This window comes from Ostrea edulis, chromosome 4, assembly GCF_947568905.1.
Source record: "Ostrea edulis chromosome 4, xbOstEdul1.1, whole genome shotgun sequence".
Classification (NCBI taxonomy): Eukaryota; Metazoa; Mollusca; class Bivalvia; order Ostreida; family Ostreidae; genus Ostrea; species Ostrea edulis.
Window position 1 is genome coordinate 20,941,747 of NC_079167.1, and position 26,931 is coordinate 20,968,677.

A 26,931-nucleotide genomic window follows, 5' to 3' on the forward strand; every position below is an offset into this window, starting at 1 on the left:
GGGAAAAATTATCTACCAAAACCATAACCCAGAGTGTTGAATAGCGCAGCGAGCATTATCAAATATTGATAGCGCATGCTCAATAACTGTTCTGAGCTCGTAAGAGTGATTACAGCTAGATCACATGATACATACTGATATCAAATATACAAAATATTTGCTACTTCTCAATTATTTATAAGTTACTGATCAAAATCTATTTTACATGACAGATTCTGCTTTGGAGCAAATCCTACCAGCTTATTGATTTAACTAGTTCCGTAATTTGAATTCTCTAAGATGTCCTTTGAAGGAGGGGATGTAATCATTTGTCCTAATGTTATTTCTTCCTTCCGGAACGAAAATTCGTCATCGAGTTGTATATCACCCGTATTGAGGATTGATGGTAGTTACACAAACTAACCCACTTAACGAGACAGATCGATCTCTTTCTCCGTTTCCATTGTCCGTTTTTACACCTGTCACATCCGGTAGGATCACACGTATTAGATTCAGTTAATGTCATAGTTCATTAATTTAACAAATAGATACTTTTTCAATGTTAACGACAGCAACAAACTTTTACGATATAAACCTTTAAAAAATATTGTGAAATATGAATATATTGCACAGGCACTTGTTTCTGTAAATAACTTACGACCTCTGTAATTAGTATACAGAGGTCGTAAATTATTTACAGAAACAAGTGCCTGCGATATATTGTCCTATCCTTGAAAGAATGCAACAATAAAGTGTCAAATCGTCAGTGAGATTTTTTCAGTTATTTTCCCCTTGCACATGATATTCAGAAATATCTTTATACGAATATACTAAAAGAAAGAATTCTCGAATTACTTTCTGAGGAAAAGGCTGGTAGTAAGTTGTAATAGGTGGACAAGAGGATGATGCTAATTAAGTTATGGGTCAAATATTTTTCCTCAAAAATCTTTTTTTTTTATATCATGTAAAACATGATTATGTTATGATTCTTTGCTGTTTTCATACATCATAAAGTCACAAAGTCCTTTGATATGACAGATGGCAGCAAGTACTTGGAATGTAACCACGTGACGGCGTATCGACCAATGGGGATTCTTTCATCGCAAACACTCGAAACCCGAATTTACTCGACCGTATCAGAACAAGGCAATCCCCGGAATATTTCAGGTATCGACTGTACAGTTCTGTATTGTATCATAGTGCATATCCACTTAGAGACATGGAGTCCCTCAGGTGACCTATTGCAATTAGTAATTGTTCGTTGTTTAAACATAATAAATTTTTTCTCTGTAAGTGCACGGCTATTTCTCATAAAATTTGGTTTGGAGCATCTATGGGGTAAGGGAAACTAAAATTGTGAATGTTGTGGCCATTCCTGGGACTTTAGGGGTAGGGATCAAAACCTTACAAATCCAAATTTAGAAATCCGGGACATTTAGCAGACAAGCTCTGTGTGTAGACATAATGAGCAAGGACATCGCTGCCAAAATTGTGTAATGGGGTCAGGAGTTCTGGTGCTATGGCAAGATTCAAGACCTTGAAAAAAATATACTATCTCTGAAGCCGTTCATTTTCAGTCACGGGCGTCCGTGTGTATAGTCATGATGATCGAGGAGGCTTATTTCAAAATTGTGAAATCCTCTGCTCCTGGGTCGATGGTTCTGGTGATGGGCGGATATGTATGTCTCGCATAGTGAAAATGTGTGATTTTGTTTTCTTTACTACAGTACAGCTTGAAGAAAAACTACAGGTATAGTAATCAAGAACACGGATCCATCCTTCCTAATTGCGAAATTCATTACCCCTGGGTCAGGGTTCAGGCTCAAGTGGGTGTACAGTAAAAATGCATTTTAAAATATCTAAATATGTACAGTGATCCCCCGTTATAACGCCAACATTTGTACCTCGGCAATTTCGGCATTATAACGGGGGTGGCATTATATCGGGGGAGGGGGTATGTGTACAGCTGTCATAAGAAATCAAACAAATTTTTATCTACTACATGAATGTGCTTTGAATGCCTGAATAATCCCGGCGTCCAGTGGTCGTTTATGACTCGTAGTGATAGGGGTATTAAATGATTTCCAGTTTTTGTTTTATATCCAACACGCTTAGATTTCTGAGTGTCCGCCATACTCAGATTGCCATTGATTGGCGATAATTAGCGGGGGTGATTATAACGGGAATTGACCAAATCATACCTGTAAATACGTTGGCGGATGGCGATATGCAGGGGTTGGCGTTATAACGGGGTTTTACATAGCGAGGATAACGGGAGTTTGAACTTTTTTGGCGATATGTGTGTGTGTGTGGGGGGGGGGGGGGGGGGGGGAGATAGCAGGGGATCACTATCTTCTTTATTACTTCTGTGTCTTGTGATAAAATATTGCATGTGTTCAGGGTTATAAAAGGCAGGTATCTATCTACCAAAATAGTGAAATACTCTGCCCCTAGGTCCAAATGCGTATACATGTACATGTATAATAAAAATGCATTTAATCTTTAGATATCGTCTTTTTTTTTTTTTTTTTTACTTCTATACAAATTGTGAAATTCTATACTCCTGTGTTAGGAGTTCATGTTTTAAGACAGAACTAAATAGGTATAGCCACATAGAATTAATATTCAGATTCCCATCCCGCCCACTCTTCTCAAAATGTCTTTTTTTTTTAAAGGTTGAGCAATTATTTATTTTCAAAAACTCGGCCTCGGTATCCCAAAAACTTTGAATGATTTAATGGCTGTGTCTGACTGACATTTTGGCGCGTCATAGTAATCGATACGATTTTGATTCTAAGGGTGTGCAAAGATGTAATAATTGTGAATAACTGGTGCGGTGTAATGTGCATTCGGTCCAGTGATTGCATATATGTAGGCTTAGGTAACACTGATTTAACGAAGATGTCATTGAATGTAAAAGTATGCGACGCCGCGCCATGTCCTTTGTTTGGAACTTTACTGAATTTGTGTGTCGTAGACTAGAAGGTGATGGCGATGTCTGGAAGCTTTGTGATACACTGATGATAATCATGACTCGCTAGCAGATGGGGCATGTCCTATTCCTGCGCTTTTAAAAAATCGCTTTCGTCTAGAAAAGCGCAAAAAAGGTTCCGCCTTACATGAATATGTACTTCAAAACCATTCAACAACAATTACGATGCTATGTGAAAAGTTGTTGTTGTTTTTTCAAAGAAAATTATTGAAAAAAAGAACTGGAAAAATTAGTGTAAAAAGATATTGAGAATCAAACAATTTGATTTTATGTGGCTTGAAAAAATAATCCTCTTTATTGTAGTGGTAGTGACAAAATACTACAAGTGTGGTTATGAAGATTTTGGGATTTTATTACCCCTGGACTACTGGTAGTTACCGAAGCTTCAGGCAGTCATATAGAAAATACATTACATGGCTTTGTTTTTTAAAAATCTGGAAAACTACAGACGATTTATCTTTATTTCTAACTAGTAATTTATTATCAATTCACACCTTCTTTGATAGAGCTGTCCATTGAAGAGTTGTTCCATTTTACTCGGGTGGCCGTTAAGGCCTTGATCCATTTCGGAAAATAACAAATCAAACGAATTTTTTTCATACGCTTGTAAACGGTAAACGTGACTCGCTCTATCCGAGACCTCCGAAATATGCTACTTCTTCCTCCAGGTAAGTAGCAGCTGCGTCTGATTAGCTTTATCTTTCACGACACTGTTGCGCCTGTTAGGGGCCATATTTTACATGACACTGTAGCGCCTGTTAGGGGCCATATCTTACACGACACTGTTGACAGCAGGTGCGCCTGTTGGGGCCATATCTTACAAGACACTGTTGACACCAGGTGCATCTGTTGAAGGCCATGTCTCACACGACATTGTTGGCAGCAGGTGCCCCTGTTGGGGCCAGATCCTACACGACAATGTTGGCAACAGGTGTGCTTGTTGGGGCCATATCTTACACGACACTGGCAGCAGGTGCACCTGTTGGGGGCCAGATCTTGCACGACGCTGTTGGCATGTTCCGTAACATCTCAAGACTCAAAGGCTACGCAACCAATCACTCCTTGAGCGCCACAGCAGCCAAAAGATTGTATACAGACGTCGACGATTCACTCGTGATCCAGAAAAACGTATCAACAGTATTCCTCTTGTACAAAAGAACCAATAACTTTTAGCTTTTCAAAGTCATTCAGTGAAATGAAGACAAATCAATTCAGATTCTAGCCAATTCAAGTAAGGTAACCGTGTATAATATGAAGCATTGTCGTGATAGTGGTGCATTCAGTGGAAAATTTGTTGTAGTATCATCCCGATAACAGCGTGTCACTTAGTTTGATCGAGCGTGCACATTTTTGGGTGAGGATTTTCACAGATTTCAATGTCAAGGCTTTAATTTTCTTCTCAGTGACCAATCACATTAAAGGAATGGCATAACTTACTTTTCGTCAAACCATACTGCCAACCAGGAAGTAAAAATTACATTCTCGATCACGCGAAGTAACACGTTATTATTGGAACGATAGTAGTAAGTCATGAATTTCATTATCATAACAATAAACAATGGTGACAGAATGAACGATACAAAATGATTGTTTAAAAATGGAAATAAATCAACAACACATTAAAATATTTAATAGTATAATAATGAAATCGACGAAAGTTGTCTCAAAGACAATAGACTAAGCACGATATATATAATTGAAAATAACTCTAAAAAGTATCAGACATCAGTGAAGATAAGGAACACAATGGCAAGAACAGTGAGCTCGCCGTGGTTCTGGTCTAGTTTGGCTAGCTCTATCAGCACCTTTCTGTAGTCCCCAGTGAACTCTCCGTGACCGAGGTTCTGGTCTATTTGACTAGCTCTATCAACACCTTTCTGTAGTCCCCAGAAGTATCATCCTGAGGGAACAAAACATATACAAGGATTAATGACGATATACATGATGAATACCTCCACAAATATGAATGACGACATACAGGATGGAAACCTACACAAAGATTAATGACGACATACACGATGGATATATACACAAATATTAATGACGACACACACGATGGAACCTTACCCAAAGATCAATGATGGAAACCTACACAAAGATCAATGACGACATACACGATGGGAACCTACACAAAGATTAATAACGAAATCCACGATTGAAACCTACACAAAGATTAATGACAACATACACTATGGAAATATACACAAATATTGATGACGACATACATGGTGGAAACCTACACAACGATCAATGATGGAACCCTACACAAAAGACCAATGATGGAAACCTACACAACGATCAATGATGGAAACCTACACAAAGACCAATGATGGAAACCTACACAAAGATCAATGACGACATACACGATGGGAGACTACACAAAGATTAATAACGAAATGTACAATGGAAATGCATACAAAATTGATATAATGTAGAGTATGCAGAGAAATATATATTTTTTATAAACTTCTGACAATATATCTGGCAAAAACAAAGTTTGATGATACTTCATTATAACATCAAAATGTAAAAAATGGTTATTTAAACAGCGTTTGTGTTGATTGTACATAAACCCAGTAAACAGCTTACCCTAATGAATTCTTCTAAAGTCTTTTTATACTGCCTTTGAAATTCCTGTTTAACTTGTACCATGTCGACTTCTGACCTCGTGATCACGACTCTTATCAACGTCCTATCGTCCGTTCCAGCACCCTAACAAATGAAATAAATATCCATGTAATTCCATCCACCCTCAGCATAATTCATCGGTGGCGGATCCAGGATTTTCTACAAAACGGGGGGGGGGGGGGGGGGGGCGCAAGGGTGGAATGAGCTGGGAACACAACACATCTTACATCTTGTAGTGTAAAGGCGATGGAGGTATATTTATTTATTTCGAATAAAGCATAATGAGGACTTATGAGCAGTGTTTGACACCTATAACCTTTAATTGGGCTTGTTTTACTTCATAGGAGGCAATTTGGAGAATCTTGAGCAATAATAGATCACTAAGGGCGGTATCTAGGTCATCCCTCCGGAAACTTTTAGCTTAAAGAGCAACAATAGATCACTAAGGGCGGTATCTAGATCAGTAAAATGGAGCATTCGGATCAGTATCTTGAAAGACAAAATTGTTGTATTTTAAAATGAAAAAAAAAGTATGGATTTCAACTTGCTCGTTCCCCTCTAAGTTCGCAACTGCTGATCATAATGCAGGTGTTTCTGACTTTCAGATTTGTTTTAATTAATTAATTTTCTGTCCCTCGGCTGTGTCTGTTTACTGAAGTCCCCGGTTTTGGGGTTTTCCCCGTCTATGTTTCTGTTTTACTACCGTTCCAATAACAGTGTGTCACTTACATGTAGCTTGATCGACGCATGCAGTTTTAGGCGAAGCTTCTCATAGATTTCCATGAAACAGGTTTTACTTTTATTCTCAGTTATCAATCACGTTGAAAGAATGGAATATTGTGGTCATTCAAACTCATTTTTATTGAAACTATACGGCCAATCAGTGAGTGAAATTTGCAAGCTCGATCAAGCAAAGTGACATTCTGTTATTAGAACGATAGTAACAATGAGGACCGTAAAATGAGTTTTTCAACGATTACAACAGTGATCCTAAGACTGTCTAATCATTTACTGTGATTGGAAATAGTACTCACTTTCATAGAACGATATAATCTCTCAGCAAAGTATCCAGGAGTATTTCTGATGACATGGACTGAAACACAAAGAAGAGAGATACAACAAGGACCAACAGCAGACGTCTGGACTCCAGGCCATGTCCGGCAACACAGACTATCTATAACAAAGGAGTATACCTATGGCGAGCATCCCGGTCTCCAGATTCCCCGACAACTCACTCTTGATGCTCTGTTCGATATCCTTCCCACTCACAATCTTGTATTTGTCGAACAGAATCCTGAGCTGATGGAAACTTTGGGAGGCCAACAAGGAGTTAAACACGGACTCGTCTGTTCCTAACTTCTTCTCCCCGGCCTCGAACAGTCTCTGCAAACAAAAACAGCAGACATGACCGAAGTTTTTTCGTCATTATATTGGAAACGAGAAACAAGATGTCAAGGTGTCGTCACAACATTACAAAAGGAAGGTCAAGACCAAACAGGTTTGTTGGTTGGACATTGTTTAACGTATCTCTTGAGAATCTTTCATTCATATGGAGACGTCATTGCCGATGAAGGGCTGCAAATCGACGCTTATGACCTTTGAGCAGAGGGGAATCTTTATCGTGCCACACCTGCTGTGACACGGGGCCTCGGTTTTTACGGTCTCGTCCGAATAACCGCCCCCATTTAGTCGCCTCTTAGAATTCTTCTGGAATACCATATACATGCATATTTTAAAATGTAAAGTAAGGGGAAGTGAAGAATATACCGAGTAAGTAAACTAGTAAGAAAATAATTTATCATAGTGACTTAAACAAGCAATTAGGGATACTGAGGACCAATTCTAACCCGGATCAGGAGTCATGTTACGTTACTGACTTTGTGGCCATGACACTGCGAAAGGGAGGTCAAGGTCAAATAGCAGTCGTACTGAAGACGTCCATGTTCTGGAATTGAGAATGGAAGGTCAAATTCTAGTGCTGAGAACCTTGGTCTTGCCCTATATTATATACGTTTGTAAATTATTTCCGCCGAATATCATAGCAGGAGAGGCACGTTAAAGACCCCTCCCTCCTCGAAGGCCGCAAGCGCCGAGCATAGGTCTAAATTTTGTAACCCTTTGCCGGCAAAGGTGACGTCTCTATATGAAAGCAAAATTCTCGAGAGGAGCGTTAAACAATTAATATACAATCAATCAATTCCACCGAGAAACCTTTCTTGTTAGTTTCTACAGTGGTTGAATATATAAATGCAGTTTGTACACATTGCGTTAATACGGTAATGAGTACAAGGAGCTCATTGAAATTCGTGATTTGTATCAATACATATGGTATTCAGTAGTCTGCAGACGTGATATTATCTTTGAAAATCTTTTTAACATTTCACTCTTTCTACTGACGAACCTTGAATATGCCTTTATTCTGTAACATTAAAAAACATAATCACGGTAGCTTAGTGGTAGAGCGTTCGGTAACGGAGAGGTCGCAAGTTCGAGCCCCGCCCGTGTCATGGCCGCGTCAAACCGAAGACGTATACACAGGTATAGTATTGTTGCTCTCAACGCACTCGGATCACCTCAGCTGAATCCGATTTAGGGTACCGGAATTTGCCGAATGGGCACAAGCAGTCTAAATTGGCCTTAAAAATGTGGAGATCCCGCAGGCGTTGGCACGCTAAAGAACCCTCACTGCTACGGCCCTGTGCGTTAAGTGATACTTTACCTACAGCTCTTGACGTCTCAGTATGCAGTGAAAAATTATCAGGGGGACTTGAGGTTGATCGATCCTCATGTGATGACATAGGTTTTTGCAAAATCTTCATTTAATTAAATTTTGTGCATGATAGAAATATATCTTTCAGAGGAATTTCATTCACTGAATAAAATAAGTTTGGTTAAGCTTTTGATACTGAAAAAAATTTCCATAGATAATCGAGTATTTATACTATTAAAAATGTTGTCAAGGGCAATGACCCCTATGCTTGAATTTCCTCTACTTCATGTCTATGACACAATGATTTCCCTGATATCCACAATTCATTTTTATATATCTATGAATTAGCAGCTTTCTTAAACTGTTGACATTTAAAATTTGTCAATTCAGCAAGTTTTTATTAATTTTCATTATTCTGTTAAACGAAAATGTGTGATTTTGTTTTATGTTGATATATATATATATATATACACACATACATACATGTATATATATATATATATATACATACATGTATATATATATATATATATATATATATGTGTGTGTGTGTGTGTGTGTGTGTGTGTGTGTGTGTGTGTGTTTGTATGTCTGACATCTTTAAAAAGGTGGCAACATACACATTTTCTTTGGTTATTGATTAAATTAAATTATATTGAGTGGAAATTAATACAGTTTTTCCACTTTTAACCATTAATATTGATAAGTCACATGAGGATCGATCAACCTTAAACAAACTTCCTCGTAACAAACCTTGACTGTGTCTTTAATATTTCCTTACGACAAACCTTTACTGTTTGTATATTTACAACGTTTATCCGTCCTCTGATCAAGACAAACATTGATTATATCTATATTTTGTAATATTTCATCCCCTGATCACGACAAACTTTGACTGTACTTATATTTTGTTACTTTTATTTAATATTTTACCATTACTTTATTGTACCTTTGCGTCTATTTCTGCTTTGTTGGTGTCAAGAACTTGATCTTCCATTCGTCCGGCCTGTAATTTAAAGAAAAACCCCATTAAACCTTTCGACATGGTGGCATTGTTTTCTCTTTTTTGTATTCAGCACCGGTTGATTCACCTTGATTGCTTATATTACAATACATTACTGGTAATATTCTGTAATTTCAAATTAAAATGTTGATTCTCTGAACATTTGTTTTGATACTGGACATTAAAACTTACACTGGCCAGGGCAACCATTAATCTTTTGAAATGACCGGAAGTATCGCTCTCAATGTCCTTCTCCAAGATGTTCTTGAACACTGAATAGAAACGTATAAATGGAAACGTACAACCGGGGGAAATCAGTAACTACGAACCGGATTACAATCAGTCGTGAAAGATTTAGAAAATTTTGATATCAAAAGGGAAATATTTAATCTTTAAAAAACACAGAGGGTGCTCAGAATGGAATAATTTCTCATAAAAAAGAGAGGGAGTATGGCTTAAACACACTGTTGTACTTAGAATGGGCTGGTGTGTACTTAAAGAGTGGTTTGTTGTTCTTAGAATGAGCCGGTGTACTTTGAGTGGGCTGTTGTATTTACAAAAAATGTAAGAGTCTAACAGACTAACAGTGGGCTGTACTTGTAGTATTTTTATTTCTATTATGATCTTCTTTTTTTTAATTTCAGGTTGCACACTTTTTTTCATAGTTAATTTTTATTTGTTTCTTCCCCCAGTCACATAATTTTCTTGAGGATAAAAAATCCACATTTAAAAGACTATTTTAGAATTTTTATATTCATAAAAGAGAGGTGGGGCCATAGGATATAACGTAATAAAGAGGATATATAATTCTGCTTCTCTAAATCTTATTTCTGATCGGTCTTTGCAGGGTCATTTATTAAAAAATTATCTGTGTAACATTACATTTTTTGTAGGTTTCCGAGATGGCTTTGATCTGTGCATTGGATCTGCTAGCCAGGATTTCAATCATGGCATCTTCGTCTGTACCAGCACCCTGTACAAAGTAAATATTCGAAGATCGAATCAAAACATTTATACATATTTCACAGCAGCATTCATGTACAGCAGTATAGTGCTAGCTAATGTTCCGATAACAGGGTGTCATTTCGCTTGATCGAGCGTGCAAATTTTGGGCGAGGCTTCTCATAGATTTCAATGAAACGTGATTTACTTTTGTTCTCAGTGACAAATCACATCGCAAGAACGACATAGCGTGGTCATCTAAAACTCACCTTTATTTGTACTTGTATAATATGGCATATTTTGTATACGGGAGAGGTTTTCTAAGTTGCTAGAACTTGTAACTAATCTACGAAAGCCCATTAGTATCATGTAAAAAATAAAAATAAAAAAAAAATTCAAGATAATTATCTCGAAATTACGAGAAAATATTGATATAAAGCCGAGTTGCACAACTTATGGATAATCTTGGAAACGTTTGATACTATTTCCCTCCTTGTTGATTGGTCAGCAAATCGAAATGATCTTATTCAAAGTGTGTGTGACGGTACATATTGTCGTCCAGTGTCGCATGATTTAGGAGTGCTAAATACCTATAATTTTTCGTTCCGAATTATCATTTACGTTCCGGTCCGCGTAAGTTTACTTCCGGTCATAATCACACTTTTAAAAACATGAAATGCATATGTTTACGCACATTTCTTGTGGGTTTTATTTCTTTCATTGGGTTATACAATAATCAAAGACTAATATCATTAAAACCGGAATATTTTTGTGTTTTCAAAATTTGTCAGATCAACAGGTGTTTATTCTTGTTTTATCACGGAGGTTTGATCTCCAATTTAAAGGATTGTAAACTGGAGGAGTGAAACCTGTATATATGTAGATTGAGTTGTTACATGACTCCTTCTACAATATGTACCAACACAAACCCTCACCATTATTAGATGTACAGGTAGCATCAGGTACTGATCTACATGTACATGTAGGAATGAGACTTCTAGAATTAAGTTTGGATTTTTTATCTATTTTATTTTTACAAATCTAGACTATATACTCAAATGTATGCAATATTTTTCTTTTTTATTGATCAATGCCATCATATATCTTTAATGATCAAATCATTTCGTACTGGTTACTTAACATATTGAGTACGAGAGAGAGAGAGAGAGAGAGAGAGAGGTAGAGAGGTGGGGTAGTGGATGCCACTAGTCCTGTACATGCATGTTTCCAAGAAAGTAAAAACAAAAGATGCATACACTTAAAGCGCTAGATAGTGGCTTGTTAAAATAATGATATTTTTGTCCCCCACCGCAGCGCGGAAGGGGACACAGAAATATCGGTGTCCGTCCGTGCATCCGTCCGTCCGTCCCATTTCACTTTGTGGACGCAACTCCTCAGAAACCGCTCAACGGATTTTGTTCATATTTTGTGGGATTGTTAGTCACCATGTCTAGTTGATCATATAATGCCGCCATTTTGATTCGACAATTTTTACAGGAGTTATGGGACTTTGTTGAATTTTTACATGTTACACTATAGGATCACTTTGTGGACGCAACTTCTCAGAAACCGATCAATGGATTTTGTTCAAATTTTGTAGGATTGTTAGTCACCGTATGTAGTTGATCATATTGCACCGTCATTTTGATTTGACAAATTTTAGAGGAGTTATGGGACTTTTGTGTTTCAACTTATTTTGCGGCGGTGAGGGACATAGCTACGTGTAGCAATCTTGTCATATTATAGATATTTTAAATTGAAATTTATCAATATATAAAATGAAACAAGTCAAACATGTAATAATTCAATGAGATTAACATAAAGGCGATCACGGCCTCCATTGAAAATGGTATAGGAATCGTACAAGAATTCCAAATATTCATTCGCATTAAACAATTCAGCATCTAACCACAGCTAAGTATTCTCTACAGAGATACCTATAGTTAAATGTATCTTACCCCCTCCCTTCCCATCCGCAGCCGCTGTTATAGAGCCAGACTTCCCCCATAGTGAGACTTATCCCCGGAAGTCTGGCTCTAGAGTGAGCCTTCCCCCCAGCAGAATTGCTCTAGAATAAACCTTACCCCCAGGGGGAAGACTCACTCTAGAGCCATAACATTCTCTTGGAAGTCTCGCTCTAGTGGGACACCCCCGTTTTCATCCCCTCCTGCGCAAACTATGAAATAAATTTTAGTTTATCGGACAGGGAATTACCTACCTACCTAACTTCTCTACCTACCTACCTGAAGTTGTACAAGTTTAAAAGCATAACCGATATTTGTACGCAGATGAGAAGAAACATAAATTTGAAATTTCCTCATTTCATTTTTCAAACTTCCAAAATTAACCAAGGCATAGGTATTGTGTGGGTCAAAGTTCAAGGTCTATGGGTCAAACAAAATGACTTATCAATTCCAATGTGTTTTATTCACCGTTTTCTTCTCTTGAGTTTAAAGAACAATGTAACTTCTACCAACTGATAGATTTACAAAAAATAAATAAATAAAGATACAAAATAATTGAACTTTTATTTATACAAATAATAGAATATTGTATTTCCTAACTTTAAATTGAATTATGAAATTATTTCTTTATTGAACTCGTAGCACCTTGAGTGCGTCAGTATAACGCCGTGCTCCCACTTCGTACTTCCTAAAGACGTACAGATCACAATTCAAAAATAGTAATAAGATTGCTTTATCAAAATAAAATAATGTGATTACCACTTTAAATTTGAATATTTTTATTGATTTGTGTGCGTTGTCTTTTTCTTTCTTTCCGAAATACACTCGTGGCAATGATAAGCTTGGCATAGGGCCTAGTTGTCAACAATTTAACGAATCATAATTTGTCTAATCCAAAAGTAAATAATGATTGCACTGTTTATTTTAGAAAAACAGCACCAATTACAGATGTATAAAGGAATAACCTCACCAAACAGTTTGTAGACAGCGACGCATATAAACATTATTTACAATATTGCCGATTTCAAACACGCTTTACTCGCTATATTTGGGTATTTACATAGTTATATGTGTGCAATGGTGGCGAACACATATAAAACTCGGACAATTTGTCAACATCGATTTAAATGTTGCCCATGGTAAATAAATAAGGCCCCTAAAAGTTGTGTTTTTAATAATATCTTGCAGTACTTTCACAATCCGAAGGGCGCATGTGACGTCACTGTACCACGTGACTACCTACCTAATTAACTAGACTTTTTGAAATCGGGGCTTAGATTTAAGTCTGTATTGTGGTTAATTATCGCAAAATTTCGGCGAAAGAACTATTAAAATTAATTACTATAAGCATAAAGAAGACGAAATGCATGTAATGTTGTATACTTTGAAAACATGAGATGTGTCCTTTAAGGAGTATGCTACACCAGAGAAATTTGATATGGATAAAAAGTGGAGGATATGTATAACAATATTTTGAAATTGTAAACTTTCAAATTTACTTTATTTAGTCAAAAATGCAGTTTTAGTAGAAAGCAATCTGAGAAAAATTTAAAACCCATGCTGGGCTCGAACACACGTCGACTATCTACAGTTCAGCAGTCGACGTGCTTTTTATTTTCTCTTTTATTGCAGTCGACGTGCTGACCTACTGAGCTACTCAGCTAGGTGAGAATTCTTTAAATGATTAGACAAATATTGCTGATGTTTATATTTTCATCCATGTTTTAAAAGGAAGTCAGCCATTATGACGATTTAGAGTACTTCCTTAAGCAAAGTCATTTAATGCCCTGCTGAAAAAGGTCTTGGTATCCAAACAATCTCCATAAAGTGATGGTAGTTTACCAGGAATAAATGAAGGAGGAAGTCCTGCTATGGGGGGAAGTCTGACTCTACAACTAGGGGGAAGGTTCACTCTAGAGCCAGGCTTCCGGGGGGGGGGAGTTTCATTATGGGGGAAGGCTCACTCTACAACACCGGCGATAATATATTCCAATGGTCTATTGTCTCCGACGACAGTATGTACCATGATGCAAAAAATATGCCTTGTCTCGGCGCATGTTATCGTCGGCGACAATATGTAGTAGATGTACCAACGGACAATATGTAACGAGAGGGTACCTGAAAATCGTCGCCGAGCATGATATGTAATAACGAGATAATTATCTCGTAATAGCGAGATATTTTCTCGAAATTACGAGATAACTATTTCGTAATAACGAAATATTTTCTCGTAATTACGAGATTGGGGAATGTAAATTTATTTTTTATATGATACTAATAGGCTTTCGTACTAATCCCTTTGTATATTTATACAATAAAATATGTTCAATTCAATTCACTTTTATTGAAACAATACGGCCAAACAATCCATCGATCAGTCATATGGTAATCGTCGTGAAACTTTCGCCTGCCGGTCAAGCGAAAGGACAAGCTGTTTTGGAATGTCCGTTCACAGTCACAATGTCGGAATGTCCGTTCCGTTCAGTTACAATGTCGGCGAATATTTGTTTCCGTTTTCATATGTATACATGTAATTTACATCGCATAATGCTGTCATGCATCAGCTCCCCCGTCAGAATATAATTACTTATTAATTAATACCATTGCAAATAGCATTCGGTGAAATATTCACTGCCTCCCTGCACAAACATTGACATACAATGAAAGGAACAATCAAGCTCTCACAAATACGTTCTTCATGTCTTAAACATTTCAGTAACTTGTTGAAACCCCCATTAGGGAGTTCGATAACGAACCTTCATGGCCCTTTTGAGTTCTGATGCATCAAACTCCACCGGCGTCATCATCAGCCCCACAATGACGTCTTCAAATTTCCCGCTCAATTCGCTCTTCAGCTCCTTGACAAGGTCCTGAATTTTGAACAAAAATACCCTCTAGATAGTGACGTTACGAACCAGATAAACTTCATTTGCACACATTAAATAATCCAGTAAATTATGTTAGAGATATGTACATAACACTACATCATATAGGTCTAATTGTGTCAGAACTCGGTAGCTTCAAGAAACTATGCCCCCTTCGATCCCACCAGGGCTTCGCCACAGACCCACTGAGGGCTTCAAGACAACAACCCAATCCCCCACCCACGTGCAGATATTTCTAGATCCGCCAATGTTTGTAGCCTGTCCACGGATTTCGACATCGAAGAAACTATAATCTGTGCAAGATAAATAAAGGACATTATCTTATTTCATCAAATTATTGTCTTCTCACGGCAAGATAATTTTATCAGACTCTTTAAACCCAGTTCTGCGCGTACATGTACGTATACTGCATATCATCTGTGTGGACACCTCTTGTTTACACTTAATTCTGATACAGAGGTTTGGACGCCGGGCATGTCAGACAGAGGTCGATAGAATTACTCGATATTCGTACCTTGCCAAACATCGTCTTGAACAAGGCTTTTACTTCTTGTCTCTGAGCGTTTGAGCGAGAAGTTAACACATCAATAATGGTCTTCTCATCAGTCCCTAAAAAAAACCCAACAAAAAACAGAGGTGTGTTAACCGGTCTAGGTTTATAAAATTTAATAAAACAACAACACGCTACAGATAACATGTCTTATCTTGAGAAAGCAGGCTAAATATAGAAAGCAGATTTGAATTAAATTCATTTTGTATATACATTCTCTGTACACAGCTGTCAGACACGGCGTTTACGCGGATTATTCGCCTGAAGGCCGGCTCATTCTTTCCAGGTCGGTTTGGTTGAAAAACATGCACAAATGCAAATATTATCTTATAACCAGCACACGCTTCACGCCTTTTTTAAAAAGCTATCTAGAGACACTCACCTAGGCCCTTCATGGCCTTCCTGAGAATATTCGCGTCATCTTCCGCGTTAAACCCTGCTGCTGGTTTCACTGTACCCTGTGTATCGAAATAAACAAATCATACAGTAATGTTTTCTATCAGTCTGATCGCTAGGAGATTACAGCATAGAGAGTATATTCGCTTACCTCCATTTTCTTGGATGTTAATGCCTCTGATCGCGAGTACTGAGTGTGACGAAATGAAGTAGTACCTCAGAGTCGCGAGGACTGAGAATAAGTACTGATTCAGACTGGACTCTCCTCTTCCGTCAGTGACTAAAACTTCAATTCAGCAAATACTGTTTATCGATTGAGAGCCACACACCATTTCCTCATTCCTCCGGCGCCTGCGCTAAACTGGGGGCATATCACAGTGTCACGTCTCTAAAGAACACAATCATTTAAATATATATAAATGTATAAGTAAATAACAACCACACTGCAGGCGAAGCGCTCTATAATTAATCTTAATCCAAATATCAAAACATGCAAGGCAATATTTTAAAAAATAAGATGCCCATGGGTCTTCACGATAACCTGAGTAAAGGCGTTGCCCGTTTGATGCACCACATATACAAAGTGACATTACTTCGCCTTTGTCTTGATTTTGATTGATTTTTTTTTTAATTTAAATTTTCATTGGATTTTGTACACATAATAAAGCACATGAATACAGAGAGAGAGAGAGAGAGAGAGAGAGAGAGAGAGAGAGAGGTTGAGGTTTTTTCAAATTGTAAATAGCAAGTTCTATCTGTTTCATTGAGTATCAGACTTTTCCTTTTCGCCATTTTGTCTATGAGATGTATTTCTGTGTTTCATTAAAAAATTCCATTTGTGATATTGCAGATGACAAGTTTAGAGGTTTCTCAGCGCATCGTGCAGTATAAACGTAATACTTCAGCCATGAAATGATAGTGTTTGCTATATCACTATTGTTTTCAGTACAAGCTGAAACAAAGGATTTTGATCATAGTAGACCTTATTATTTCATTCTCTTTATTGATTCTCATTCCTCTGCTGCCTGTGTTTAAATGTCATGGCGGTGCTTATAAAAGGTAAGCAATGTGCTGCGTAATTTTTAATTAATCTTAATACAAGCAATAAAACATGGATGGATTTGCGAAATATTTAAACAAGAATCCCAGTTGGCCTTGACAGGTAACATGAGCAATTCATATTTACGCAACACAAATCCATTCCAACAGAGAATCTCAAATTTTTATTCTTACCTTTGATCAAAAGCAACGATCAAGTGCTTCTTCCTGGCCAATACATAAATAACTTTTTGATCTTTGCCTTGATTTTGACAAAGTCGAAAGACCTACGATTTTCACATCTGAATACCGAGCATTTGGTGAAGGAACAGTCACTGTCAATGTTTTTACGTCTTAGGCGGGGCTCGAACTCACGACCTCCAGGTCAGGAAGCGAACGCTTTACCACTGAGGCCAGTTGGATAAAATCCTCTCCAATTTCATTCATATTTTGCACATGCAGTAATTATTATTATTTTTCCACTCTTCTGCTGCTTAAAAGCTCTTACTTTTCATACAATAAAACTAGTGTAATAAGGTAGCACTGTCCGAATAACGCGTGTCATTTCACTTGATTGAGCGTGCAAAGAACTGTGCACGCTAACTCCAGATTCCCGCCGACATTTTCAATTCATATATTTTAAAAAGCTTTGCAATTTTGCTAATGATATCTTTTTAAATGCAAAGCAGAATCCATCAGTAATTGATTAATAACTTTAATACCACTGTTAATCAATTAATTGCTCTTAATTTAAACTTCTTTTGATTAGAAAATAGAAAAATATATTCCTTGAACCTGGACTTTAAAACGTCATATATTTTAAAATTCTTAATGATATCAATCGTGGGGTTCGTACGAACCCCCCCCCCCCCTTGAAAACTACTAAGCACTATTAAAGTCGGCATTTTGTTTGAATTGTGACTATAAAAGTCGGGATTTTTTATGAAAATCATGAAAATTCATAGTAAAAAAGGCATGATTCCAAAATTCAAATTAAGTGCCAGGAAATTGCTAGATTGCAGGATTTTGCACCAAATACCCCAGACCCTCTGCCGTAGTGGCACCTCGCGGTGCGAGGTGATAGACTCGCGTTGCGAGTCTATGTACCCCCCCCCCCCCCCTTGAAAAATCCTGCCTACGGGCCTGGAGTTACCTCTTTTTGTTTTGTTAAATAAATCAACTTCTGTGAAAATTCATATAAATATCGATATCGACATAAAAAAAAATCATTTAAACATAATAACCTCTGATAATTGACCAGAAGGTAGGCGGCGAAACAATACTATCATTCGCAGTTCTTTTTGGGCGAGGCTTCTCAGAGATTTCAATGAAACAGGTTTTACTTTTTGTTCTCAGAGGCCAATCACATTGAAGAAATGACATAGTGTGGTCATCCAAACTCCCTTCTATTGAAACCATACAGCTCATCAGTGAGTGAAAACATGGTCGATCAAGCGAAGTGAGATGCTGGCATTGGAACGATAGCTAAAGAATAAAATACTTTCTTTGGTTTGTTAAACGGGATATGCAGGTAGCAAACATTGCAGAAAAAATGCATTAATCAACCGGTTATGCTAATTACCAACCGGTTATGCTAATTGTCAGCCGGTTATGCTAATTTTCTGCAATGTATGCGACCTACATCTCCTGTTTAACTATATTTTCCAATTATCATTTTCCTTGTTTTGAAATTGATTGATTGATTGTGTTTTACGTCCCGTCGATAGTTTTTCACTCATATTGAGACGTCACCAGCTGTAGTAGGTGAAGTGCCACAAATTTCGACCTATGTTTAGCACTCAGGGCCGCAGCATTGAGGGTTCTTTATAGTGCCAACGCCTACAGCGACACGGACCTCCAGTTTTAAATAGGTCATATCCGCAAGACCCGTGGTTCTCATTTCCAAATGCCATGCGTTTACTCTACCGCTGATTCCGCCGAAAATGTAGTTCCTTATAATTCCAATTCCCCAGACCTCATTGTAGTGTTGAATGTTACCATTGAACAAAAAGAATTAAAATGAAGGAAATTTATTGTAGTATATAGTGAATGTATTAATGAAGGGATCCCGGGTTCGATTCCTGGTCTGGTCCGTTGCGTTTTCTCTCTTCTTGTTACATTTGGTGCCGTGACCACCCTTTGAAATGAATGACCTGCCAGGGGCAAAAGAATGTGTTGTGTGTCTTCCAGGTTTAAGACAATTTAAGGAGAAAGGGATATAATACCGATAATACAGGGATCCCGGGTTCGATTTCCGTCAAGTCTAAATTTTTTCTCCTTTCCTATACTACAATATGGCTTCGTGACATTGCGTACGGGATTTTCTTTAGTAACCATAGTGTGATTATGAAGTGCAGTTTTTAGAAACCTCATGGGAGAAAAACATCGCTGGTTCCCACGATATGTTGTTGGACGACATTCATCATATCAAAAATTAAATTTTAAAAATCAGATAATCATAAAAAAAGCCCCCACTGCATCTTAAAATTAGTTCGTGTTAAATCTTCAGGTTCACTTTTAAATATTTCCTCTGTATGTATCTTTCACATACATGAACACCCCTCCAATACCGGGATTTTCCTACATGTATATGTACATGTAGTGCGTGATACACTGCAGCTATTAGTAGCTTGTTACTTGTCACCGGAAATCTTAGCCCACAAAACATCGTTTCATTCATGTAGCTATCAAAAGATAAGATTTTCGTTGTTTTCGATGAAGAGTTTTTAAACATCATCATGCCATATAGAGCTTATAAACAGACGGCGGGATGTTAATGCACACCTAAATGTAACGAGAAATACAGTTGGGAAGGGCCGTAAATTAACCTTCAATTTGGAGGAGGCAGGAAATTAGGCGGGGGTCTGGGGGCCGCCCAGGCCCCCAGACGCTGAGCACATTTTGTGCACACTGAACACGTTTTGTGCAAAATCCTTGATTCTAGGGCCTTCTAAGATGTTACTTGACTAACTCATTCTAAAAGAAAGATTTGGAATGCTTTTTAAGGGAGGTATCATGTTCTTAGTTATTGGAAACAACATAAATTCTAATGAACTTTAAATTTTAATTTTTTTTGGCTCAAAAGTTGGAGGAGACAGCTGCCTCCTCCGCCTCCATGTAATTTACGGCCCTGTTGGGCATGTTTTGTAATATTCATTATTACTGTCCACTGTTTCACAGAAAATTCCTCTAATACGAGGTTTTCCTCGTTATTACGCAAAAAAAAAAAAAAAATTCTTGGGGCAGTGATCAGCTTTTATGCCTGTACTACTAATGTCCATACCTTGTGAAATTGAAGGCGCTTGTACAAATTCTGTAAAGAACTTTCTTCCAGAAAAAGAGTATTCACAACTGTGATTTCGATACTAGTGTTCCGTTTGCATATAAAACATCTGGTATCAAGGTTATCATTTTCCCACAACTTTTCTTTTCAGTTATGTTTTGAATAACTTCCAATGTTAATTCATTCCCTTGGCTTTATCGTGTTCAAGGGGAGACCACTGGGGGTGAAACCTCTTGGCTTTAACATGTTTAAGGGGAGACCACTGGGGATGAAACCTCTTGGCTTTAACATGTTTAAGGGGAGACCACTGGGGATGAAACCTCTTGGCTTTCTCATGTTTAAGGGGAGACCACTGGGATGAACCCTTTTGGCTTTAACATGTTTAAGGGGAGACTATTGGTAATGAAACCTCTTGGCTTTATCATGTTTAAGGGGGGGGGGGGTATTGGTAATGAAACCTCTTGGCTTTATCACGTTTATGGGGAGACCACTGGAGATAAAATATCTTGACTAGTGATAAATCCTCTTGCTCAAACATGTGAAGGGGAGACCACTGATAAATCCTCTTGCTCTAACATGTTAATGGGAGATCACTGATAAATCCTCTTGCTCTAACATGTTAAGGGGAGATCACCGATAAATCTTCTTGCTCTAACATGTTAAGGGGAGATCACTGATAAATCCTCATGCTCTAACATGTTAAGGGGAGATAATTGATGATAAATCCTCTTGCTCTAACATGTTAAGGGGTGGTCCTGGCTCACACAAAGTCAGCCTTATTCTATCAAAATAATTCTTATCATAGATGATATTATAATGTTATATGTATTTGTAATTTTACATATATTGTAATGTTGAATATTGGAGACACATGAACAGTGTATTTGTTCTCTCTCTCTCTCTGATATTTGTTACTTGGGAAAAGTTAGAAGTTTACACATTTCTAACAATTCTTCAGTATGATTACATGATTTGCCTACTGAGGAAAGTTTGAAATATCATGCATTCTATTGCGTAATGATAGTACCGAAACATTTCAGGTGTAATACCCCTGGCCTGGACGTTATAAAACTTTTTAACACATTTTTATACTCAAACTCTGTGCTCTAAATTGTATTCATACTCAAAAGTGAAGGTTATAAAACTTTTACACAAGCATTCTTATACTAAAGTGGAGTACATGCTCAAACATTTTTCTAGTATGTTTCTGAGCTTGCTCAGAGTTATACTCAAAACAAGAATGGCTGAGTTTGAGTATGAATACGCTAAAAGTTTTATAACATCCAGGCCAGGGCCCAGTTTATACAAAGGTGGTTAACTTTAACACGGTGTTATCTTGGTGTTAACTTCTGTGTTAAACCATGTGAGTAACTGTTTTTCAAAAGCGAGTTTGCATTAACGCTGTGCTGGTATTCTGAACTCCATCATCACATCTCTATATAATATAGTACAGTATCAATATATTTTAATAGTAGAACACGTTTAAAAAGAGAGATAAAGACAAAACATGTATATGTATGTATATATTAGAATATGATAACAGAAAATAGTTTGGGTAAAACAAAGAACATTGTTTACACATATATCTCTACACAAAACAAAACAATCTTTATGTGGTATAACATGAAGATGTTCTCACAAACATCTCGTTATATATAGACAATCCCGGCAACTCTAAAAACTCATTGTATATGAAAACTCTCCTTAAAACTAATTAACCACAAACAAACCTGTATTGTATAACATGCATCTACACACCACGGAGGCAACATTGACAAATGTCGCACACCCAGCGTCCTTGACAAGATATGTTTGTCACCAGGGTCTATATCTTACTATCCTAATGATTAAAGTTTAATGGCTTGAAACATTCCAAGAAAAAGGCACACTTACTAATAGCTACCATACTGACTTCGGGATATGAGCTACAAACACACTTCTGTTCAGGAAGTTTAATAATAACCGACTACTCAAACTCACACACGTTTGTGTATGATAACCATTACCTCACATATTTCTTTAAAGTGCAAAAAAAATTTAAAATGTATCTACTGTAAAGGGTGGGGCACACACCTGTAGAATTATTCATAATTCACTTTCAAAAATCTCCATTTTGTTGACATAGGTATCTCGTTTTATTTACATATTTCGAAAATGCTATTCTGACATAAATTTTTAAATCCATAGCAAATAACATAAACCAATCCCTGCCTAAAAATGTTGATAAGAAGGAGACTTCCTCAATCGATAATTGCTGGTATACAAGACCAGATTAAATCTGTGCACTTGTTACTCTAGAGGATCAGCAACTCACAATTTCCACCAATCACAGTTTTTATCTTTTCTCTAGAAAATCAGTAACTCACAATTTCTATCAATCACAGCTTAAATCTCTTCAGCTTTCTTACTCAGTGGACTTTTTTTGTAAATCAAGCATTAAACTCTGACATCTAACTAATGAATACTTTTAAACAAAAGAACCCTTCTAAATAATAAAGCTCATGATATGTACTTCACTACTTACACTTAGAAAAAATATAAAGAAGACAAAAAAAATACAAACACTATAAAATTTGACAAGGCTAAAAGGAATTTGTAAGCAAAGATTACATGTATATAATATGCTTGAGACTAGCAAAGTGAATTATTTTCAAATAGTAATAGTATGACAATACCGGTCTAAAAAAAAATCAGCCAATGTGAAACCATTGACATATCAGTAATAATGAAAAGTATTTCATATTGAGTCAAACAGCAGTAATGATGACTTAAAGAGCTCCTTACAATGACTAAAATGTAAAATGTTCAATATTCTACAAACTACCAACTGCTTTGAACATGAAAACAATAATTATGCATAATGACAATGAAAAACAAGCAGACACTGGCGACCTACAAACACCCGCCCTCCACATTTAGGGGTATTATAGTTATTATTGCTATCATGTCAGATTAATCTGATCTCTCAGTACCCTCCTTGTGAAACAAGTGCCAGGAGCACCTTCCTGTAGTCCCCGGACGTGTCATCCTACAATAAAAGTAAACACTACATTAGCTTTTCAAATGTCAATCTGCTGATTATTGTTTATTTCTTTTAATCAATTGATTTCATTCAAAATGTTGCTGTACATTGTAACATAAAAATATTGAAGATTGTATATATTTCAAACGCTCAAACAACATTTTTCTAAAATCTAAGGCGAACTGTATGCACATCAATTTGATGTATGTGATAAGTTTTTATAATATCATTCTTTGTCAAGTAATGTTTCCCGTTGCTCGGTACTATTACCTTGGAGGATGTGGCTTCTACTCCTACAGGGAAGCATTATGTTTTTTATTCACTGTTTCTCGACCAATCAGATTCGAGTATTTTACATGAAAGCATAATAATATAATCATATGACATTATCATATGATATCATAATTTATGTGACCAAATGACAGAATCACAGTACTCTGAAAGAATCATGGTACTCTGACAGAATCCTGCAGTCTGTTTTACAAAACAACTTACGAAAAAGTCGCAAGTCTACAGTTGTTACTTTAAATGAATGAAGTAAAACTTTTTTGAGGCTTAGTTTTCAACATTTTAAAAAAATATTTTGCATTTGGAGCGAATTATCTTACAATAAAACTGGAAAATTTCAGAGTGTAAAGTTGGTCGTAAGTTGTAACTTCTTTTATAAAATGCGCCCCAGGTACTCTGACAGAACCACAGTACTCTGACAGTCACAGTATTCTGACAGAATCACAGTACTCTGAGAGAATCACAGTACTCTGACAGAATCACGATACTCTGATAGAATCATGGTACTCTGACAGTCACAGTACTCTGACAGAACCACAGTACTCTGACAGAACCACAGTACTCTGACAGAATAACAGTCTCTGACAGAATCACAGTACTCTGACAGAATCACAGTACTCTGATAGTCACAGGTACTCTGACAGAATCACAGTACTCTGACAGAACAATGATACTCTGTCACAGTACTTTGACAGAATCATGGTACTCTGACAGAATAACGGTACTCTGGCAGTTACAGGTACTCTGACAGAATCATGGTACTCTGACATAATCATGGTACTCTAAGCATTACAGTACTCTGACAGAATCATGGTACTCTGACATAATCATGGTACTCTAAGCATTACAGTACTCTGACAGAATCATGGTACTCTGACATAATCATGGTACTCTAACAGTCAAAGTACTCTGACAGAATCATGGTGCTCTAACAGTCACAGTACTCTGACATAATAACTGTACTCTGACAGTCACAGGTACTCTGACAGACTCAAGGTACTCTGACAGAATCCTGGTACTCTGACAGAATCACTGTACTCTGAAAGAATCCTGGTACTCTGACAGAATCAAGGTACTCTGACAGAATCATGGTACTCTGACAGAATCATGGTACTCTGACATAATCACAGTACTCTGACAGAATCACTGTACTCTGAAAGAATCCTGGTACTCTGACAGAATTACAGTACTCTATTCAAGGTATCACCTTAAACAATCCACAGTTACTGAGGAAGAGTGCTAGCTAAGAGATTGAGTTATTTTATGCCACCAAATGCGCTTATAAAGGTTTTTAATAGTATTGTTTTCCCATATTTTACTTACTGAGTACTGTATTGTCTTGTGTAATGTACAAAATGAACTATAGTTAGAAAACTTTTCAAGCTGCAAAAGAGGGCAGCAAGAATACTTTTAAATATTCGAGATATCAGGACCTCTACTGGCTTTTTATTTTCTTGTTTGAACTGGATGCCAATTAAGGATTATTTTTATGTTTAGAAAGGTTGTCTTTCTGTTCAAAGTTTTAAACAATAAAATGCCAAATTACCTAAATGTGTTTAAATATACAAGAGATGTGAGTTGCCATCAAACCAGGTTGAATGATTATATGTCTAATTCATTATATTTACCAAGAGCTAAAACTGAAAATTATAAACGTTCATACAGCTACTCTTCTGCATTCCTTTGGAACAAACTGTCTCAAAATGTTAGAAACTCTGGTTCGGTTGGCATTTTTAAAGCTGTGTATTTGATGGATTATTTTAATAGAAGTAGCACTTAAACATCGTGTTTTCCTCTTGTTGTTCAGGTGTACCAAATGTAGTAGTGATATGGCACTGTGTGTGTGTGTGTGTGCGCGTGTGTGTGTCTGTGTGTGTGCATGCGTGTGTGTCTTATGCTATTTTTTCCTTTTCTTTTATGTCATGTATTCATATTTAGATAATAATTTTATTACGAATTAGGTATGTCTTATGCTACGTTTTTTCCCCCTTTCCTTTCATATCATATTCATTTTTAGATACTAATTTTAGATGTTAATTTTATATTTGTGTATATGTTCTAATGCAGGACCACAATGGAAACTAGCTATATGCTAATTTGTGTTATCCTGGATAAATAAAGGCTATTATTATAAGCCTCATCCTTTTCATCTGAATTTTTACCCATGCTAAGATTCATTCAACAGTTGATAATTATAAATGACTATGATAAAGCATATCACGGAACTCTACTAACATGCTGACTTTAAACACACAACTCACCCTTATGAAGCCATCTAGACTTTTTCCAAACTGTTTCTGGAACTCCTGCTTGATTTGGACCATGTCTACCTCTGCCCTGGTTACGATGATCCTGATCAGAGTTCTATCGTCTGTCCCCATACCCTACACAAGACATAAATCACCACACTACAGCTTTCAATTTGAGAAATTAATTTTCATTTTTTTGTTCATTACATGTTCCTTATTCGATGGACTTGTTTTGATATTTCAGCATAGAAGATGTCACAGATTTATCACTGTTACATCAATTGATTTTAACATTGCAGCAGAAGACTCAATGTAAAAGAATGTCAGACTTTGCATTTACCTTCATTGAATGATAAAGTTTCCTAGCAAAGTATCCAGGTCTGTTTCGTACAATTCGAACTGAAAATAAAGGAAAGTCAAGAGTGTACAGAAATTGTAATCCTGTGCCCTTGCTACAAAACTCCACACCTGCTTAATCTTAGATCCACCCCTGGTTAATCTTTGATCCACTACATAAGTGACATGGCCATAAAATTCCAAAAGGAGACCACCGTGACCTATATTTGGTTCACAACTATACCCCCTAAAAATGCATCAACTGATCTTGTTAGATGGCCTTAAGCCTCACAGTGTGAAAGACATGACTGGGGCACAATGGAAGTTTTGTAACCAGATGATCCTAAGAATCTTATTGTACAGCATCTTTATTATGGTCTTATCATTATATGAAGCATTTGAATGCATTTTGATACATGCAATCGTACTTTAGAGATTTGGTTTTTGATTTGGGACTTGATTTGAGATTAAATTTTATTTTTAAAATAGATTTGGATTACGATTGTAAAATTGTTAGAGAGAGAATATTAACTTTAAGCATTTTACATTTTATGCTCAAAATCAACCTGGAATTGTCGCTATAGAGTTTTGTTGGTATACAACTTTAGACATAAAATACTCATAAAACACAACACAATTTAAGTCAATAAACCCAAGTAAGAAGCT

The 26,931-nt window shown here is 36.8% G+C and overlaps 1 protein-coding gene across 1 annotated transcript in view; it reads right to left on the reverse strand.

The window, feature by feature from the left end:
• The window catches only part of LOC125668901 (annexin A6), a 67,381-nt gene that overhangs the window by 20,160 nt on the left and 20,290 nt on the right, over positions 1-26,931 (reverse strand). Inside the window, exons 13-27 of the mRNA XM_056161318.1 lie at positions 26,270-26,328; positions 25,942-26,064; positions 23,343-23,398; positions 22,685-22,716; positions 16,201-16,265; positions 16,036-16,111; positions 15,618-15,712; positions 14,975-15,088; positions 10,195-10,285; positions 9,505-9,584; positions 9,259-9,315; positions 6,793-6,982; positions 6,634-6,692; positions 5,561-5,683; positions 4,824-4,871 (exon numbers count right to left, since the gene is read on the reverse strand). Coding sequence (XP_056017293.1) covers positions 4,824-4,871; positions 5,561-5,683; positions 6,634-6,692; positions 6,793-6,982; positions 9,259-9,315; positions 9,505-9,584; positions 10,195-10,285; positions 14,975-15,088; positions 15,618-15,712; positions 16,036-16,111; positions 16,201-16,265; positions 22,685-22,716; positions 23,343-23,398; positions 25,942-26,064; positions 26,270-26,328 — 1,268 coding nt within the window. The remainder of the gene's footprint in view (positions 1-4,823; positions 4,872-5,560; positions 5,684-6,633; positions 6,693-6,792; positions 6,983-9,258; positions 9,316-9,504; positions 9,585-10,194; positions 10,286-14,974; positions 15,089-15,617; positions 15,713-16,035; positions 16,112-16,200; positions 16,266-22,684; positions 22,717-23,342; positions 23,399-25,941; positions 26,065-26,269; positions 26,329-26,931) is intronic.